This window comes from Danio rerio, chromosome 20 (assembly GCF_052040795.2).
Source record: "Danio rerio strain M-AB ecotype USA chromosome 20, GRCz13ab, whole genome shotgun sequence".
Taxonomy (NCBI): Eukaryota; Metazoa; Chordata; class Actinopteri; order Cypriniformes; family Danionidae; genus Danio; species Danio rerio.
The window spans coordinates 39070001-39091607 of record NC_141040.1 but is presented as its reverse complement, the minus strand read 5'-3'; the positions used below and the strand labels follow the sequence as shown (position 1 = coordinate 39091607).

Below are 21607 nucleotides of genomic sequence, written 5' to 3'. Positions count from 1 at the left end.
TATCAAGGGTAAATATTGGGTAAAAACAGTTTCATCAAGGGTATTTATTGTGTGATCGGTCGTAAATCTCCTTTGGCTAGAGGGCGCTTTCACTCTTAAACTCCTAACAGCCATGAAGAAGAAACCCAGGAAATCACTAAAGCATTGTATTATAAACAGAAGTTTTTAGTGCTTTCATTGATTGATGTCATTGACTAATAGACACATGGCTACAGAATCATCTCACAGACGGACATAGAGAGATTCATTTCAAACTTTTGAAGTCATGAGGTGAGTTTTGAGTAAACGTGTGGTAATTCCACATGAACTATTTACTACACAGAGACCTGTCACTGAGAACTAACGTGACAGGTTGCCATTATCACAGAACGAATTGGATTCGTTATTGTCCAATTTTGATTTGGTAAATGATTTTTGCGTAGCCCATCAGTGTATACAGTTCTACAGTAGGTGAGAGTTCAAAGTGACTATTACCGCCGCATCATATACCGCCGCCGTTTGAAATAGGAGCCGCTTTGTTTTTAGTGTATGACCGCAGTTTGTGAATGAGCCGCCAGGGGGCGCAAAGGGACGGGATGCGAACCGACAGAAATAGCCCACACAGCAGCCTTAAATATGCTATTGTGCTTGTAAATGAGATTAAACAATAAGTCAAAGCCTTATAATTCCTTTATTAATCATTTAAAATTTGTTAACACGATTTATTGTTATTCTAAACTTTTTAAGTGCAAAGAGGATTCTTTTTGAAAAATAGAATTGAAGAAGTTAAAGACAACTAATATGAAAGCACAAACATTCAGTACAAATATTCTAAGTATGCCTAAATTAAAAAATTAAAGCAGTCTTTTAGCCTAAATGTAAAGAGATTTTCATTGTTTGCTATTTTGGTAGGACTAACACAAGACCTTTTCATTTATGTTTTAATTTACCTTTTTATTTACATTTTCGTTGTTGATTATATTTTACTATTTAATTTTATGTCACAATTATTGTACATAATAATAAACGAATAATGAAAAATAATAAAAATAGGCCTTATGTATTTAAGGACATGTGGTGAAACACTAAGAAACGGTCAGGCGCATGGTCTAAAGAGCTTAAGTTGAATACTGCTTCATAAAATAATTTTGCCGCAGGACATATCTCGCAGGTTTATTTTTAATAATTTTCAGTTATTTTTTTTGTTTCAAAACAACAATGTTCTCTTTAAAGTTCTCTTTAAAGTATAAAAATTTCTCTTAAAGTTCTCTATAAAGTATTGTTTTGTTTTTTTACTTAATGGCCCAGTATGTTTTGTATTTTAATTTCAATTTCAGTCACCTTGCATATGCATTTGAAATATAATGCGCGCATAACCGCGGAAAGAAAAAAAAACTGTCAAAGGTTAGAGCTAATTCATCAAAATTAGCTATATTAAAATACAGCATGTAAGTGGTAAATGGAGCTTTTTAGATGAATAAAATGTTCTTCACACTTTTAGATGTTCACTAAAGAAAACCTTTTAAAACCTTTCTGTTTAAGAATGAATGCACACTAGAAGGACTGATTTTTGTCCAGTGTCTCCGCTTTTTCTGTCCAAAAGTTATTAATGATTCCAATTGAACCTAATGAGTTCCTATTTTGTTTTCCAACTTCAGTAGATTGTTGATGTTCTCTCTCCGTTTCTTATCCAACTGTGAAACAGTGGCTTGGTTCAGTGATACAGTAATTGATTAGTTTTGTTTTTTTAAGGTAATGAATGATAATAGCTTTGTCAGCCAATCAGAATCCATCCTGCTTTAAAGAGCTTGAACATTTAATGGTCCAGTTTACAAAACTGCAATACATGCTTACAAGAAACAGCAAGTTATTATGAGTTGATGTGATCAGAAAAAAAATAAGTGAAACAATAGCTAACTCAATTCCCAGAAATCAGCTCTATCAAGCGACAATGAAGTTAGCTTGAGACAATAATGAAAACCCACGGCGATTAGGGGTTTATTACTTTTAATCAATTCAGCTAGCTACAAAATGTCAACCACTTCACAGACTGACAGGATACAGAGGGAGTTTTAATATTACATGCGTTGAGGACATCAATCTCACAGTTTAACCTATGTGTCATTCAGGTAAGGTATTTATTTGACTTCTTATAATAACTATTCAACATCTTAGTGATTTGGTGTGCATAGCTCTAAGTACAGAAGCAACAAAAAAAAAAAACCTTTTTTTTTGTTATGAATTATTATCATTTTTTACCAATAACAAACCACACGGGGAAAGTAAACTAACAGGATACAGTCTTCTTATAAAAGTAAGGTCTCTCAGAAATATGCGTCTTTGCTTTACATTGCAAATGATTTATTTCTTTTTTTTTTCAGAGCATCCAAAACCTATGATACAGTAAACAACCAGTCCCCACCTTTCAGAACACCATTTTCTACACCAAACTGCATATTCATTTTTAGAAAACAAGTCGTTTTTGCAGGACCACCACTCCAGCTTTGTTTCCATCCCTTCGCACGGCTTCTTTAAGTCACTTTGCATTATTTTACAACAAAAGTCACAGTCTGTAAATATATATATCGACTGAAATGGTGGCACTATTGCAAACTTGCAGTAATATGGAACGTTCCACTGTGTCCTAATACTGAGCATGCTTTTGTCAATTTTGCTACTGCCATGATTTATTGTGTGTTTCTTTGTTGTTTTTTTTGGTCATCTTTTTTTAAAACAAGTTTTTATTTATAAGACGCTAAGATCTACCATTTGTCATGCATAACGCACAATTCACATCACTTGGAATGCAATGTTTTTACTACTACAGCTACAGAATCTAGTTGCACATTGTCTAAACAGTAACTGATTATGGTCGTGATGAGGGATATGAACCAAAGACATTGATTGTAAGTGCTCGTCGTATTAGTATCGGTTGCAAAATCTTTTTTCCCATTCTTCATAGTCATGACAACATCAAAATAAGGAGCATGACAGTAGCCGAGTGGAGTGACACAGTTTTACCAAGACGATACTGAGATATACTGAAAAGGAAAGACAGCTTGTATAGCATTCCTATATAGTTCCTCCAGCAAAAATGTGAGATATATATTTATATATATGTATATACACATAGGCTAGATGTATACACATACAAGCGGATATATGTATACATACATACATATATGTATACAGGCAATAAAGAGAATAAAAACTTCACAAGTGAGCAAGAGCCATCGAGTCAGCACTATATACAACCTTTGGAAAGAATGATACAGAGTATAAGAAATCATTTTACGAGGACAATCATTGAAAAAGCTGACAGACGACACATAGAACGACATTTACAATGGGGGCCGGGTGATATGTGCATGTGTGCAAACCTAGAAGGTAAATACCATGATAAGCGCATTGCCTTTTGACAAACTGCACAGTTGGTAAAAGCAGGCAGAGCAGAGGTTTAGCCACTGCCCAGCATCTTTGTGGCCCTCTGGTTGGCTTCATCAATCCTGGTCTTGTTGGAATCAGCCTGAAATTGTGCAAAGAGCGCTTTATTAGCAAATGTGCATTCCTTAAATTAACAGTTATTATCTGCTTGAAATCAAGTCGGACCCTGTTTAATTTATTAGTGAACATTCTCCTTATCAGTGCATGTTGTTCCAAGGAATACTTTTATCATACTTTTACTATAAGGGTTTCATTAGTTAATGTATTCACTAGCATGAACTAATATACTTATAATGCATTAATGTATCTAAAGTTTTGCTTATAGGTAATATGCACTCACTGGCCACTTTATTAGGTACACTTTACTAGTACCGAGTTGGACTTACTTTTGCATTCAGAACAGCCTTAATCCTTCATGGCATAGAGTCAACAAGGTACTGGAAATATTCCTCAGAGATTTTGGCCCATGTTGACATGATAGCATCACGCAGTTGCTTTAGATTTGTTGGCTGCACATCTATGATGCGTTCACCTGTTCCACCACATCCCAAAGGTGCTCTATTGGATTGAGATCTAATGACTGTGGAGGCCATTTGTGTAAAACCAGTCTGAGTTGATGGGCGCTTTATGACATGGTGCATTATCCTGTGGGAAGTAGCCATCAGAAGATGGGTACACTATGGTCATAAATGGATGGACATGGTCTGGTCAGCAACAATACTCATGTAGGCTGTGGCGTTGACATGATGCTCAATTAGTACTAATGGGCCCAAAGTGTGTCAAGAAAATATCCTCCAAAACATAACACTACCACCACCAGCCTGGACCGTCGATACAAGGCAGGATGGATCCATGCTTTCATGTTGTTGACGCCAAATTCTGACCCTATCCGAATATCGCAGCAGAAATGGAGACTCATCAGACATTTTTCCAATCTTCTATTGTTTAATTTTGGTGAGCCTGTGCAAAATTTAGCCTAAGTTTCCTATTCTTAGCTGACAGGAGTGGCACCCAGTGTAGTCTTCTGCTGCTGTAGCCCATCTGTCTCAAGGTTCAACATGTTGTGCGTTAAGAGATGCTCTTCTGCATATCTTAGTTTTAACTAGTATTCTAGTAGATCAGCAGTTTTGGAAATACTCAGATCAGCCCGTCTGGCACCAACAACCCAGGTCACTTAAAATCATCTGCCATCCCCAATTTGAATGTTGGTTTAAACTGCAGCAGATCGTCTTGACCATGTCTACATGCCTAAATGCATTACGCTGCAGCCATGTGATTGGCTGATTAGAAATTTTAGCAAGCAGTTGGACTGGTGTACCTAATAAAGTGGCCAGTGAGTAAATATAAGTATATGTATAAAATGTATTATAGTATTAATATTAGAAAATGCGCTGTGAGTTAACAAGAACTAGCATTAAAAACATGAATAAATACTGTTATAAATGGATTGTTCATTATTAAACAGCCTTATTGTAAAGTGTTACGAAAAACACATATTCTACATATAAAATATACAGTACTTGTGTAATTAAACCATATATTGTATAATAAAATGTAATATAAAGTAAAATGTATGAATACACATTTAATAATTCCCTATTGAATCCTATTAAACATATTAGTTTCTTACAGTCAATATAAGAACTCAGAAGGAGACAATTCAAATAGTGCTTTATTAGCAAGGAGAAATTCAATTAAATAATAGTTATGAAATCCAAATTACTTTTAATAGTGTTTTTTTTTTTTTTTTGGCAATTATGAAAAAGATTTTAATCCAATACGACAAGTGAAATATCTCACAAAGTGCTTTGTAAATGTAATATATATATATATATATATATATATATATATATATATATATATATATATATATATATATATATATATATATATATATATATATATATATAATGTTTAATATTAATTTAGAAAATTTAAAAGCTAACATTAAGTCAATGTACTGTATTTAATTTATCAATAATTATTATCAATAATTATAATCTATTTGTCCATGCAGTTAATGGAGTTAATATGATATGAATTATATGTAAAATTCACAGTACACATAAGATTATATATAAAATATTTATTGGTAATGTAGTAATTCCCAATAATTTATGTGATGGAAGTAATATGGGTTGAAAACAGATATTTAAGTCATCACTCATTTTGTTAAAGCACTTTATTTTTTATTGTTGGTTTTTAGTGGAAAATCCAACAAATAAATAAACAGGCCTTGAGAGCCAATCCATACCTTCTCCATGATCCTGTCGATCTGGCGGTTCTGGGTATCGATCTCGTTGCCCATATCAAGGGCCATGTGGCGCAAGTTACCAATGATGCCTCCCACCTGCTCTAAGTTCTCATCCATCTCATTTTCCCTGGCGTCGTCTGTTACCCTGCACACACAAGCATGGTGGACTGTCAGTTTAAATGAAAATCAGTTCTCGAATACATGAGCCAATGATGGCTGCAGCAGGCGCAATGGCATTCCCCAGTGCTTGAAGATACTCCCAAGCTAGGTACCTTCCAACGTGACCAGCTTACGCTTAAAGTAGTCATGTTGGTTATGTTGACGTAATTTACCTGATTTTCAAGAGCTGCGTAATGTCTTTGCGCCTGCTGCTGCCATGGTACGGCAGCAATGTTCCTGGATTATTACGCCAGAATGATAGAATAGTCATTAACCATAGAAAATGGCAACTTTTCATTTTCTTTTGGTCTTATATAGACGAGTCAAGCTAAATAGGAATATTCTCAAAACTCTATGATCTTCTTTGAGCGAGATGCTAATGGTCTAAACCAGGGGTGCTCAATCCTGTTCCTGGAGATCTACCTTCCTGCAGATTTCAGTTGCTACCTATATCAAACACACCTGCACCAATTAATTAGGACCTGAACACTACTTGATAATTGCAGGCAGGTGTGTTTGATATGGGTAGCAACTGAAATCTGCAGGAAGGTAGATCTCCAGGAACAGGATTGAGCACCCTTGGTCTAAACCGATTCAATGATCTATGCTAAGCTAAGCTAAAAGTGCTTTCGCTAGACCCGGAGATTCTGTGAATTAATTCAAAAAGGGTAAAACTCAACTCTAGGGCAGCTGTAAAATGTGCCTATTTCAGCGAAATGATCCACCTATCTCATCATTAGTGAATTCCAAATTTAAAGAATTTAAATTTGCATCTGTTGTGCATATTTTCATGTTAGCCATATACCTAATGTCATCACTATGATAGATATCGGCATGCCGCCCAGTCCTCAACAACCCAATCAAAGCGCTCTGTTATTCCGGCTAACCCTTTTAACCGAGTGTTCTGGAAACCTGTGCGTCTCACCTGCGGATGAAGCCTCCGCTGATGGCCATCTGTTCACGCTCATCCACAACGCGGGCAGGCTGGCTGGCAACCACTCCATCCTGGTTGTTTCCCCAAGCCTTGCTGGCGCCACTCTTCATTCTGCACAGAGTCAGGGGAAGCGTGAGCTCTACAGTAACCGGACACTTCCATATCTGTGCCCACAGATCAACAACAAACATGGATTACCAGGCAAGCAGAACAGGGATGGGCTCATTCTCCTATAGGGGCTTTTGTAATTAGCAATGCTTTATCCTGCTTACATATAACATACATGTACTTGACGCTGATACCTTTCTGAAAATGGGGGACATAAATAGAGGTGGACAGCCATTTCTAAAACAGAGAGATATGGGACTGGGAGGTCACCTCTGACGCCCCATGGGACATGAGCTGTCCCCCGTCTCAAATGATGACAAATAACAAAAAGCACAGGCCTTGGCGACAGACAAACATGTAATAACAGGACTGCCACATTTGTGGAGACAAGTGTAAATAACTTCAACAGAAAAGAAACTGGAGGAAGAGAAGCGCATCCTATGTTGAACTTTCACTGGCCACCTCTCACCTGTGTTTCTAACCCTTAAATATGTGTTCAAATGATATATTATAATTCAAGAAACGACAATGACAAATCAGTGTTGCTTTGATAATTAGCCCAGAGCCACAAATGAATCAAACTATCAATTATTGCAAATTATAGCCTCTTACGCATGGCAATTATATGCAATCTTATCAAATATGACAACAACCTATTATGGATTATTGCTAATTATTGTTGTAGACATGCTAGTGGGATCTTCTGATTATTCGGAGGACAGAGTTGAAGAATAGAAAAACAATAATTGCAATAATTTACAATAATGATAACATAACAAGCAATCTTTTTTAAAGCATTCATTAATCTTTGTTAATATAAATAAATCCTAATTATTCATGTTAGTTCACAGCACATTATGGTTTGAATTTAATAATGTGTAAGTATATAGTGAAAGTAACATTATGATTAAATAATGGAGTAGTAGCAATCTCTTAAAAATAAAGGTGTTAAAAAGAACCAATAAGGATTTTGACAATAGTGCAATTGAAGAACCTTTTAGTGAAATTAAAATGGTATTTAACAGTCTATCAATATGGCACCTTTTCCTTAATAAAAATCAAATAAATATTCAATATAAATCTAGATTGCATATTTAGCATAAAGAAGACTAATGTATTCAACTGATGTTCTGGCTGTGGGCTACTGATATAGATTTTAGTCCTAATATTTCTTGATTTATCTGAAGAGAGATGGCCAAGCCTCCCACTGCAGTATTATTTATAGAGACGGACTAAAGCTACAATTCCCCCGGCTGCCTTCCCTCCGCTCTCTCTCTAAACAGCATGTTGAGCTTTATCTAAAGTGAAGGAGCAGTTAATACTCAAACTGGCAAACAATGGCTGTAAAATATTGATAGTTGGAGCCTAGAAGCAAGAATATGCTGCATTCAAGCTATAAAAGAATCTATTGGAAATGTAAATGTTATTTAAAATAATTTTATAATCCTATAGATAAAATATACAGCTGAAGCCCCCCTTTGAATTTTCTTTTCTTAAGTATTTCCTAATTGATGTTTACCAGAGCAAGGTAATGTTTTACAGTATGTCTGATAATATTTTTTCTTCTGGAAAAAGTCTTATTTGTTTTATTTCGGCTAGAATAAAAGCAGTTTAAAAAAAAAAAAAAAAAACATTTTAAGGTCAAAATTATTAGCCTCTTTAAGCTATAATTTTTTTCTACAAAACAAACCATCATTGTGCAATAAATTGCTTAATTACCCTATCATGCCTAGTTAACCTAATTAGTTAAGCCTTTAAATGTCACTTTAAGCTGTATTGAAGTGTCTTGAAAAACATCTAGTCAAATATTATTTTCTGACTTTAACTGTAAATATAGTTTGTTTTTAAAAATGGTCTAATTTTAAATTATGAACTGAGTTAATAGTATTCACAGAATTTGACCCAAGAATTCCTCATCCTTTAATGCATGGGTTAATTTGCACCTCTATATCTGTCTGGGACTTTCTGACCAGCAGTCACATAGAAATGTGAATTTCTTCAATGTATCTTTCTCTATCTGACCTAGATCTTGTCTGCTCCCTTGGGGAACCAGCAAAAGCACTGGCCCTCTCTCACTTTACTGTGGCTACAGACTGGACTGTGCGTCCTGTTCTTTGCCAAACTCAGTATGAGCGAGACAGGCGTGAAACTGTTAAATGGTCTGAATAACTTTCAATAGGAGTAGGTCATCAGCATTGCTATACAATATTGTTCTTAACAAATAGCAACATTATTAGCAAGAGATGCATGCATTTGGCATTCAGGGACATGCTATTGCAGTCATACAGGTAACATTGATGGATGTGCATTCAAAGTTGTAAAAATATTGCTTGACATTTTTAGATAGGCTAGTGTTATAGTAACTTGCTATATTAATTTGAATAACCCTATCGTTTTGAGTCGTTTTGACCAAGCAACATATTTTTAAATGCATTTTACAGGCCTGTTACCAGGGAGGGTTTAGATGGTTTGGAAGACCCACCCCTCAGTGACAAAGTTCCAGAATTTTGTCCCATACATGAGCTCATTTGTTCTATTTTGACTATTATGCCATTATAAATTGTAAAAATAACTAATTGAAAAAGGCTTTAAGATCAAGCGAAATCCTCTGTTGGCTGTCAATTCGATGTGACTTCAGCTAATCAGTTTTGGCCAATACAAACAATTATTTTTCATGAGTCCAACATCAATAAAACATACATTCTGACCTCAGTTAAGTAATATTTTGATACTCTATTGTTTAAACTAGAGAAAACATTTTACAAGTAATTTTTATTCTGAACCTTGGACCTTAGCCTTACTCTTGAAAAAAAAAATAATAATAAAAAAATAAAAAGGTGTGATGCACCAAAAGTGGCCCATATTAAAACTGATTTGAATATTTTGGCTATTGTTGTTATCCATGACTTTTCAAATGTGCTTTTTTTTTTTAAAACAAGAGAGGCTACAAAATGTATGTAGCTCTGCATTCTTATTATTATCATCATTCATTATGTTTTAATTATTTTTTAAACATAAACTGAGGAAAAGTTGAAAGTGCTGGTTAATTTGTTATTTGCCTAATGAAAATAGGCTACAGGTTTTAATTTAAAACTAACAGATTCCTATTTTTTTTCTAACGATAATTAGTTTTTTAAAAATAAGTATTTTTTCACATTTGTTTTATTCTAAATTTTTAGGAAATATATTTGGTAGCCTATATCAAAATGTGTGGTTATGCTGACTATCCGACAAGCTAATTCAGCTAAAAGTGCTTAAAATGTAACTAAAATACAGTATTTAAATCGCATAATTGAACAAAAATGAGTTTTATAGCTAAAAAAGGTCCAGTTTTTTTAAGAAAAAAGAACCATCCCATTCACCAGGCTGGCTACGGGACTGTTTTAGAATTCCTGTTTATATTTTATAATGGGGTATTGCCGTTAGCGGCATGATGTTAGGGGCTGAGGTTAGTTTGATTCCACGTCACGTGACGTGCTGTTTGTTTGTTTATTGACATCCTCCAGCGAGTAAAACGCTGATTAACATGACTCGGAAGATGCACCTCGGTAAGTTGTATTATGTCTTTAAACTTACCCTTTGATGTTCAACAATATTATTCACTGTTACAGTTGTATAAGAAATAAATTCGCTCGCGCTGACAAAAGCAGTTAACTATCGTTACATCGTTCCGCCGTATACTACATAAAATAGGGCCAAAACGCCATTTTAAATGTGAAATAACGGTCTACAGTTTGTAACAATGCCAACATAAAGCATTAGACAGTAGTTGTTTGCTTTTAATTGGCGCATTAGCCCGCAAACGACTCAAAAAGATAAGGGTATCCTTCCTATGGGCTGGATAAAAACAAAGTTAAAATACATTGGAGTAATTTATGGGACATTCTACCAGAAATGTACATTATCTGTCCCTAAAATGAAAACATAAATACAGTGAATAAAAAGTATTTCATCCCAAAGATTTCTAAAATGGACTGATGGTTGATTACTGTGAATTGTTCTGTTAAGGAATATGTCATTCATTTGATTCTCAGATTTTTTTTCTTTATTAAAAACACTTTACAAATCAAACCCTGTCCTTGTCCTCAACCCAATTGAACCTACAGCTTTAATAGTTTTGTTATTATTTATAAAGAAAAACTTCAGAAATAGCAAGTTTAAGTTGTTATTCACATCAATTGATTAAAACATGAAATTAAATAAATTCTACAAAAAAATACTAATGTATAATACAAATACATTTACAATTGTCTCCATGTTTCTTTCAGTCCTGTAACATTTGCATTAAATTTAACATATAATACGTGCAAAACACCTTTAAGGCTTTGACTGGGAAATGATATCATTTGATGGAGGAGAAGCTGACAGTGATCAAGGATGTGTTCTATCATTGAATTGTATGATTTTAGGCCTGTTTTTTTTTTACTTTTTGAGGATGACGACAAGCTAAAAGTCAGGCCCTGTCACATTTTTATAACTAAAAATTTACGTTTCTGGTAGAATGTCTCTTATACAGTATGTTAAAACCTACTTTTTGTAACTATTTGAAGTGACTTAGAACTTAACTTTGGCACATCCATGCAGTTTTAGACGTTTGGCTTCTTGATTTTAAGAGAAGGTGGCCTTGGGTTGTGCAGCATGCCTTATTTTATTATATATTTAATTCATAATCTAACAAAGGTAACTGGGTTACGTCTGTGAGCATGTGTGACCATGCCTCATGCTCACTGTCTGTGCTTTGCATCATGGGTAGTGTACTTGACGAGCCACCCTGGGCACGCCTGACTAGGGCTACAGGCCTCTTGAATATGTTTAATTTTTAGGCAGGCAGGCAGGCAAGGCAAGCAGCACCTACTTGTTACATGGACAGGAACAAAGACCACAGAATTTTCCTAGATCGTTCAAATTCTTTTCTGCATCCTTCATGTCCTTATTGATTTGGTCCATTCCCTCCTCGATGCGTTCCAGTTGCTCTGATTAAACAACAAGTAATTTATCCCCCACAGAACGAGAGCAGGTGTCAGAAAAATAAAGGAGGGAGGGAGGAAAGAGAGGACAAAGAAGAGAAGACAAAACTTCAGACAGTCACTGTGACGAAAGGAAACTCAAAAAAAAAAAAAAGAAAGGAAGGGAAAAAAACGGACGCCACCACATACGTAAGACCCTTCTGCCACATGGTCAGTACCTACTTGTTACATGGACATATGAAAAGGCCACAGCATTTCCCTAAATCTTTTAAATTTTTCTCGGCCTCCTTCATGTCTTGGTTGATATGGTTCATGCCATCTTCAACACGATCGAGTTGTTCTGGTCAGGACAAAGGGATGACAGCAGTGGAATGAATTTTACTGGTTCTTGTTTTACAGAAATATATGAGAAATGAGTACTGCTGAACTGGAATGTGCATCTAGAAGGGGACGCATGCATTAGAATGAACCTACATGAGCAAAGAAGAGTTAGGAAATAGTTCAAATATAGCATTAATTATTTCAAAATGCACCAAAGTCAACATGAAATCAAAGCAGACCCTATTTACTTTCTTAATGCACATTTTTGTTTTAATATTAAAATATTAATTATTAAAATTCTAAATTGACTTTTAATCTAAATGAATAACTAAATGAAGGCCACAAAGGCTATTAGATAATGTTAACCAGTAGCGAAGAATGTTTCAAACTTCATATCTTATTTCTGATTTTAATACCACTATTTTGCGAAATTCCCCAACAATTTAACACATCACTATCTTTTGTCACTTAAAATACGTCACATTACGGAAGTAAAATGGGTTGTGAATTGCAATAATGTTGACTTTTACATATAACATTTGGAAAACTTCATCAAGGGGATGAAGTCACAGTGAACACAGGCAGTTCTAGCTTGAATTTGATCCCAGTGGGCGATAGCAGAGAGAGTCTCCCACTGGAGGAGGGCGACAGTGTCTCTTTAATTAGACCTTGGGGCAGCATAAAACGCTGCCCTGATCTCTCTCAAGGCTCAGCTGACTCATTTGCTGGAAGCGGACTGCCTCCTTTTCACCTCGGTACAATAGACGAGGGTGCAGCTTATGGTTTTTGTTTGTCTCTGTGTGGTAAGGGGATGATATGGCTGAGGTGTGGGTGACCCGTGGTGATGCAGTCTGGCGTGTTTTTTCGTGCAGACAGGGTGTGTTCGAAATTGTTGAGACGTTTAGGTATATCAGTCACAGGGAAAAAAAAGAGGCAAACTGGGAATGGTTCGAGAGGAAAACAAGCTTACCACATCAGTTACATTTGTTTAATCCCTGGCATTGGAAGACACTTAACTTAAAGACACATTTTAATTTTGTGTGTCAGAATTCTTTAGATTTAAAAAAGTTGAACTTTTGACATAGCTCGTTCCTTGATAACGCTAGCTTAGTCTCACCACTGGGCTGAGAGTTTCATTTAAATAGGCTTTAGGCGGCAGTTTGAGTGGATGAAGGAGTGAAATCTCATTCTCCTTCTGAAAAGACTAATTACTGGCAGCAAACAGGGGGGCTCTTGCACATGGGAGCCAATCAGAGGGCTTTTAAAAGGCTAATGCTTAAAGCAAGGCCAATTATGTAATTTTTTTAATCACACTAAGCCAAGGTGTGCTTTAAACTTACAGGCAAGCTGGTTGCAGCTTGTCATTGTATATTCGTTGGCTTTTTTACTGACTTAAATGGCCCTGTTACAATAGGTAATATCTGTTTCCTATAATATTAGCATTGTGCCAGGGATTATACAAATGGAGTATTAGTGCAGTGTATGGGGAAGAGTGTCATTTGTCATTACCAGCTAAATCGATCGTTGTTTTATTGTTTCCTTGAAAGTTTATTGGTACAAGCTGGCCTAAAACACTAAATATATATATATATATTTAACAATATGCAAGCATTGCAGTGGCCAGTCCTGTGTCTTTGCTAAAGCAATAAATTTAAAACAACATTAAATTAAAGAAGAAACGTGTTTGCAAAAAGGTGAAAGGTTTAGAAATACTTCAGAAAAAAAGCAGAAGAAATTACAGTTACATTGAAGAGAAGTAAATAGCTTTGTGGGTCAACTGAATGAACAAAAATCAGACATGTTATTATGATGTCTGACTAATCAAAACAAATGTATTTCTAAAACATTTAAATCATTTGAAAAGTTTACATGCATGCACACAGTTTATTAAGTTTTATGTGCCAAGAATGTCTGACATTTGTTTCATCATCATCATCTAAAATGCGTCCACACTTACCTCCCTGCTCATCCAGCATAACCAAAGTCCTGATACCAGCATCTTTACTCTATCGATCAAGAGCCACGGTGAAGAATGGTGGAAGTGAAGGGTAAATGCATGGAAAACAAATGGACAATAAAAAAAAAAAGGTGAGAGTCAGCACACAAAACACGGCTCATTTCAGAGCGAAGTTGTCAGTCTTTTTAGGATCTACTGATGACATTTCAAACTGTATAATGCTCTACTCTACAGATGCTAATTACTGTGAAGCACACAGCTCTGATCAATATCTTTCGTAAACGCTCTCTCTACACTAATCTGAGACAGAATCTATTCTTTTCTATGAGTCTTTTCCGAGCTTTTGTAGCCTAAGACAGTTTACCCCATGAAGAGTTAGTTCACCAAAAAAATGAAAATAATGTCAACCTCATTTTAAACCAAATCATTTTAAAACCCCTAGGCCTTTGTTTGTCTTCACAACACAAATTAAGAAGTATTAGGTGAAATCCGAGAGCTCCCTCCATAGACAGCAAAGTTCCCGGAAAAAAAAAAAAAAACATCTCCAAAACAGACCTTATCTGTGTATTGAGCATGTTAAGGAGAATACTATATGTCATGTGTTCTCAATCTCGATTCTGGAGGTCTGATGTCCTGCAGATTTTAGCTTCAACCCCAATCAGATACGCATGGGCTAGCTAATCAAGCTCTTACTAGGTTTTCTAGGAACATCCTTGCAGGTGTGTTGAGGCAAGTTGGAGCTAAAATCTGCAGGACACCAGCCCTCCTGGACCGAGTTTAAGAACCCCTGGTATATGTGTTACAATTGGTTGCCTGCTGATGTACACTTTGTTTCAAACAGAGGAAGTCATGCAGTGGCATCCTGGAGTAGTATACATCAATGCGCTGTACTAGTGAACATGCACAATATACTGACACTGAGGAGAAGAAACTGTTGTATGAAGTCGTTATATTTGTTTTATGTACACAAAGGATTCGTGCAGCTTGATAATATTCCGTATGAACCACTGAAGGCGTACGGCATACTAACACTTCAACTGCTTAATTCTGCATCAGTGAGGTATTCTACTGAAAAAACAGCAATGAATCAGCTTTTTTTTTTTTTAAACAGCTTATATTAATGTTGTAATTTAACCAAATATTTAGGCAATACAACAAAACTGTGATCCTGTTGAAGGTGATACTAAGAACAAGTGATGACTTTCCATTAAACTCTATTTGGTTTGTCCAATAATATGACGACAAATCATCTGGCATTTCATCAAAGCTTTTAAAGTGAGGCGCCACACATACAGAGCAGATCTGCTCCCAAACCCTTGTTTAAATTATTAGGCATTTGCACAAAGGTGTGAAGGCCAGTGCAGATAGTCTCTGAGATTCTTATTCATATCTTGCTTCCTCCATGACGGGTTTATTGTTTAATAGTGCTCTGCAAAGGTCTGTGTTGTAAATCAGCTTCCGCTGCACTGGTCTTTAATGAGAAACATCATTGAGCATTCCATGTGCATTGTTATTTGGTCACTGGCATCCTAGATCTCATCCAACACTTGGAGTAAATTGATAGCAGTTTTAATTTCTGGTTGAACTTTTCCTCAATCTCAGGCCGTGCAAGTTGTAGATTACATTTTTTTCTGAAGAACATTAAAGAAGATTTAAGTTAAAACTGTGCTTCTTGATGATTTGTAAAATGCATGTCGATGACAAAGTGCACTCTGAGAGTCAACTAAACATATGGCAAAAAAAATGTTCTTTAAACCACAGTCACGAACAGTGAGCTTTCTTATGTGGTCTTAAATTGTACTCTTGATTATTCTGCATTCTGCAATCTATATGTAAAAAAGTTGCAAATAAACAGCATCAGCATCCATCCATACATCATTATGTGACAGGTAACTCACATTCCAGTCTGCCATAAAGGCGCTTAGTGAGCGTTTCTTCCACAGACCAATCTTTTATTTAATAAGATCTCAGTGTATCATCTGGAGCCAAGGGTATAGTTTGTTTTTCTGTTCATGCTTCTACATGTTGTTTTGACTGTCAAAGTGCCAGTAGCCATTCACTAAATAAGAGATGCCCAGACTAGGGCCCGCAGGCCAAAGTTGGCCTATGGTAACCTTTGAAGAAATGGACAAATAATGGGGAAGGTTGGGGTGAATCCCTCAATCAGAGATTGTCTAATTTTACATAATTTTTAGTTTAATTGTTTAATTGCTGAGCTCAGTGGCGGATGTAGGCATGGGCAGTACGGGCGATTGCTCAGTGCAGCATCTTGAAGGGGGCAGCACAGGAAGACAGAAACGTGCGCAGTAAAAATCAACTGTGCCCCAGTAAAAGCTTTAGGAAAAGCTTTAGGAAATGCTTTACTTATTTTGCACACACAAGTTTGTTATTTAGACTTAATTACTTGTAATGTACAATGTAAACAGTATATAATTGTTGGTACGGTTAAAGTATTTTTTATATATATTTCTAAATATTAAATTAGGAAGTTACCATGGCAACTTTATTGTAATACGATTTAGAATATTTAGCTTCGACCCACTACCCTTAATTAAGTTTGGTTTTTGGCCCTTCATAAGAAAAAGTTTGGGCACCCCTGGACTAAATAAATTGTCAGATGAAAGTTTCAGCTAAAAACCTCCTTTAATGTTATATGAAAAAATCATAGATAACCTGAAGGGTTACAGATTCTTATTTTTGGGTGAACTATCCCTTTTTTACATATTTTTATAGTCCTTATTAGTTATTTCTTGTCAAATGTTCATACTGTGGAATCTTACAGTACTGAGAGACTGTGCGACAGTTAAGTCTCATTAAAAAGGATGTACAGTAGTAGGTATGGGACGATAACCGGTCTCAAGGTTTACCATGGTTTGGAAAAAATGTTCTGTTATACCGTTCTTGCAGTATATGCAGGCCCGGATTAAGAATTCAGAGGCCCCTGGGCACAATGTCTTGTAGGCCCCTTACCTAGCCGCACCCCTATAGTTGAATTAAAAAATGAGATTAATATAATATTTTTTTAAATAAAATTAATCTGTAATGTATTGCCCGCATTTTTAAAATAAATGATATGCAGTACATATATTTCTAGTCTACAAAGATTTTACTTTTTTTTTAAAGCAATTAAAGCACACTTTAATCAAAAAAAAAAAAAAAAAGCTAAAACAACTAGTGAACATTAATGGCTTTTAATATACTTGTTCAGGTTCACTGAAGCAGTACTGAATTTTATATTTAAGGGTATTTTAAATGTATAACTTCTACAAACTTATGATTTGGATATAACACCTCCCCAATCCAGTTCTATGAATCTGAGTCCAGATAATACAAACACTTGTGAATGATTCGTACTTGTCTTCCTCCAGAGGAAGAGTAGGAAATATCTGATATTTAGTGGGGAAAAAAAAAACGTGTTCATCAGACGCTGTATTTGAACCAGATTCATAATTGATTGCGTCAAAACATGTTGCCATGTGCTTTACGAGCTAAGCCACTCATGTTGCTATCTATTGCGCTCTTTAGTTATGTTGTCTCTGTCAATCAAACGGTGATGAGCGGGAATCATTCAACTAGCTTATTCCATTGAGGTGCACTATTTGCACTTAGCCTAAATAGACTCTCCAAAATCTGCATTTCCCCCCTTGCAGGGGCCCCAAGTGTGCATTGACCCCTGCACCTGTGCCCATAATGCCCATTGGTTAATCCGGCCCTGATTATATGTAAGTTTTTTTTTTCTGTTAAGTGTTGTAAAAGACTATTGTCTTTATTTATTTAGGACAACAGTATGTCCAGCAGAAAATGAGCATCCACATCAAAAGCTACTGGTCAGTCCACAATTCAGCAAACATTTGAAGAACCAGTTGCTTTTACTTTAATCGGTTTACTTTATATCCAACTAAAAGATGTTGTTTTTACCTAAACATTAAAAAATAACTTATTTTAGTGTAGTAATCACAATACCATGTATCTGTGATATTTTTATCCAAGGTTATCATACCACCAGAATCTTATACCAGCCCATGCCTATATGCAGGAAGACTTGACATCATCATGATATGTTTATTGATGTGAGCCACATTTACATGCAGAATTGAATTGGCAACTGCTGTAACAAACAAAAATATTCTCCAGCACTCCTTTCTATCATGGCTTGTCTTGGTAATGGAGAAAACAAAGATAATCTGTGTAGAGCAATGGCGCTTGTTGACAGATTTCTGGATGATCAGGTTTTGAGCTTTTAAATTTCTTCTTGGCTTAATAGTTGTCTAAAGCAACTTCGGGACTGTGCCTCAAAATCAACATAATTTAATTGCCAATTAATTGACTGTCAGTGAACGCAAAGTTATAATCAAAAAGTAATGACTTTGGCCAGGGATCAGAGGAATTAGGACTTATATTTGATTCATAGATAGCCAAATAGTGGCATCCAACTTCATAAAATATGATTTTCTGCACACCTAATGATCAGCAAGGTGAGTTTCAGTGCTGCTTTGCCTGAAGTTTGGAAAATAACAGGCAGCTGTGACATATTTCAGGAAGTGCGGCTTCAGCACTTTCAAGGGAACGGAATATCGATATTCGGGATAATCGTAAGGCTTGGTGGTGTATAAATCAGCAGGACATGAAGCAGCACCCTCCCTCTTTCCGGATGGGATCACAATGTGCCCTAAATGGATCCTCGGGGATTAATTTGTTTGTGCCATAAACCGCTGAATTTCCACGCAGCAGTAAAAGGCCTGGAACAGACTCAATGCTTCTACTGGTATAAATAATGAATGTGATTTACCTCCGTTTTGGCCTAACACAGGGATACTGCTGATCGTCTATAAGTGCTGAGAGAACATTTGATTAGTCTTACTGAAACATGAAATGGCTGATATGGGCTGACATCAGTACTATCTTAGACGGATTGTGTCAGCAGTGACGGATTATTCTTGATCTATGTGCACCCTCCCTCTCCAGTTTTCTTGCGTCTATCAGTCTGTCAGTCTTCAGGCAACATGTCAATTCAAAGGCGACTTATCACTCCCCTGATCTGCCAGTAATGGACATAGGTGGTGCTCTGTGCAGAGATATGGGCTGTGGTTATCAATATGACCTTGAGATATGCTGCGGAGAATTCATCAGTTCTTCCCCTCAGATTTACAGTGCACACCTTTCCTCTGTCTCTCTTTAACATCCGGATTAATCAAGGCCAGCTTAAACTCAGAATAAAGCTTTCACGACAGAACATAAGACATTAGAATGTATCAAATTTGTATCAAACTAGGTTTATCGTTTTCCTCGTATTGATCTGTTTCTTCTATTTGTTTTCAGTATGACCACAGTATTGCATTCAGTTCATCTAGTGTAATTTTAGTCTATAATATCTTTATTCAGTTATTTTTAAAGTAGTCAAAATATCTTTAGCACATTTAGGTTACATGTATTAAACCAGAGTTTACTGTAAAACAGTAATATTGTGAAGTATTACTATGCTTTCTAATATTTTCTGCCTCCATATTAGGGCTGCACAATATATAGTTTCAGCATTGATATCGCAAGGTGCAATCTGCAATAGACACATAGCACGAACTGAAATGTTGAGTCGGAATCATAGTTGACCAGGAGCTAAAAAACACATGTTTTTTGTAGAATCAAGGCATAATAGAGTAAAAGTTTATAATTTGCATGTGTTTTTAAGGGCTGTGACTAAAAATTTCAAGAAATATTAAACATTTGGGTTTTATTATTAATTATGATGTTTAGAGGTGTAACAGATGAATTGCATTTAATTATTTGTACAATTTATGCAACAAAATAAAATTTTAACTTATCATTTTTACCTTATTTCTAGTCCAAATACCTACATTTCAAAGCAAAAATAAGATTAGTTTAGCCGGCAGCAAGCTCTCTGCAACTCTCGCATGGTCGCCCACTGAAGCTAAGCAGAGCTGCGCCCGGTCAGTACCTGGATGGGAGACCACATGGGAAAGCTAGGTTGCTGCCGGAAGTGGTGTTAGTGAGGCCAGCAGGGGGCGCCCAACCTGCGGTCTGTGTGGGTCCTAATGCCCCAGTATAGTGACGGGGACGCTATTCTGCTCAGTGAGTGCCGTCTTTCGGATGAGACGTTAAACCGAGGTCCCGACTCTCTGTGGTCGTTATAAATCCCAGGATGTCCTTCGAAAAGAGTAGGGGTTTAACCCCGGCATCCTGGCCAATTCTGCCCACTGGCCTCTGTCCATCATGGCCTCCTAACCATCCCCATATTCAATTGGCTTCATCACTGTCTCCTCTCCACCAATCAGCTGGTGTGTGGTGTGCGGTCTTGCACAAAATGGCTGCCGTCGCGTCATCCCCAGGTGGATGCTGCACACTGGTGGTGGATGAGGAGATCCCCCCCCCCCCATTGTGTAAAGCGCTTTGAGTGCCCAGAAAAGCGCTATATAAATGTAAGGAACTATTATTATTATTATTATTATTATTATTAGTTTACTGAACCCATTTGCAGAAAAAAAATGTGCTTGTTTTAAGAAAAACTCCTACTCCTAAGACTTACAGTATTCATTCTGAAGGTAAAAAATAAACAGTATTTTTACTTGATCCTATAATTTTTTAGATATTTGGACTTGAAATGAGACAAAGCAAAGTAAGAAAAGTTTTTTTTTTTTGCATTGTGATTATTACATTTCTATACATAAATGCTGGTTAGACTCCACAGAAAACTGCCAAATAGAGCTATTCAAACCATCTGGTGAAACTGGATTAATATCGCAATATAAATCAAGAGAAAAATAAAATATCGCAATATCAGATTTTTCCAATATTGTTCAGCCCTACTCTATCTATACAGATTTTCTGCAGAATTATATATTTTAACATTTCATTTATTTCTGTGACAGTTACATTACTCCTTTAGTGTCACATGATCAGAAAAAAACAATCTGAAGGATGCTGAAGTCTGAATATGGGATTTAGTGCTCAACATTTTAGCCTTGAGCTCAAATCTCAGAGTTGAAAAACAAGTAGCTGCTTAAAATATTTAAGAAACACATTTAAATGAAACAGAGGTCTATTGTAACAATTAAAAAAGTCTCTACTCTTTCTTTTGGTCAATTATCTTACTGACCCTAAACATTTAAATGGTTTATATAAAAATAATGCAGATCATATATTACACATTTGTAACTTAAAAGACATCTGCATACAGTTATAAATAATTATAATCTATCTATCTATCTATCTATCTATCTATCTATCTATCTATCTATCTATCTGTCTGTCTGTCTGTCTGTCTGTCTGTCTGTCTGTCTGTCTGTCTGTCTGTCTGTCTGTCTGTCTGTCTGTCTGTCTGTCTGTCTGTCTGTCTGTCTGTCTGTCTGTCTGTCTGTCTGTCTGTCTGTCTGTCTGTCTGTCTGTCTGCCTCTGTCTATCTACATGATATGAGTATATTATTATATTGTGTCTGTCTTACCTCTTCCACAAGCTGCAGCATACGACGG

The 21607-nt window shown here is 36.0% G+C and overlaps 1 protein-coding gene and 1 long non-coding RNA gene across 4 annotated transcripts in view; one reads left to right on the top strand and one right to left on the bottom strand.

The window, feature by feature from the left end:
- Positions 1-1969: 1969 nt before the first annotated feature.
- snap25a (synaptosome associated protein 25a) overlaps positions 1970-21607 on the bottom strand; it is a 42583-nt gene continuing 22945 nt past the window's right edge. Inside the window, exons 3-8 of one of the 3 annotated variants that reach the window (XM_087296336.1) lie at positions 21580-21607; positions 14124-14172; positions 11734-12185; positions 6762-6881; positions 5678-5822; positions 1970-3505 (exon numbers count right to left, since the gene is read on the bottom strand). The exon at positions 21580-21607 is cut by the window's right edge and continues 14 nt beyond it. In XM_087296336.1, the coding sequence (XP_087152462.1) occupies positions 3437-3505; positions 5678-5822; positions 6762-6881; positions 11734-11825 (426 nt within the window). In that variant the 5' untranslated portion in view covers positions 11826-12185; positions 14124-14172; positions 21580-21607 and the 3' untranslated portion in view covers positions 1970-3436. 3 annotated transcript variants of the gene reach the window in all.
- The window catches only part of LOC147839385 (uncharacterized), a 73707-nt gene continuing 66239 nt past the window's right edge, over positions 14140-21607 (top strand). The window contains exon 1 of the long non-coding RNA XR_015518695.1: positions 14140-14254. This is a non-coding gene — a long non-coding RNA (uncharacterized LOC147839385). The remainder of the gene's footprint in view (positions 14255-21607) is intronic.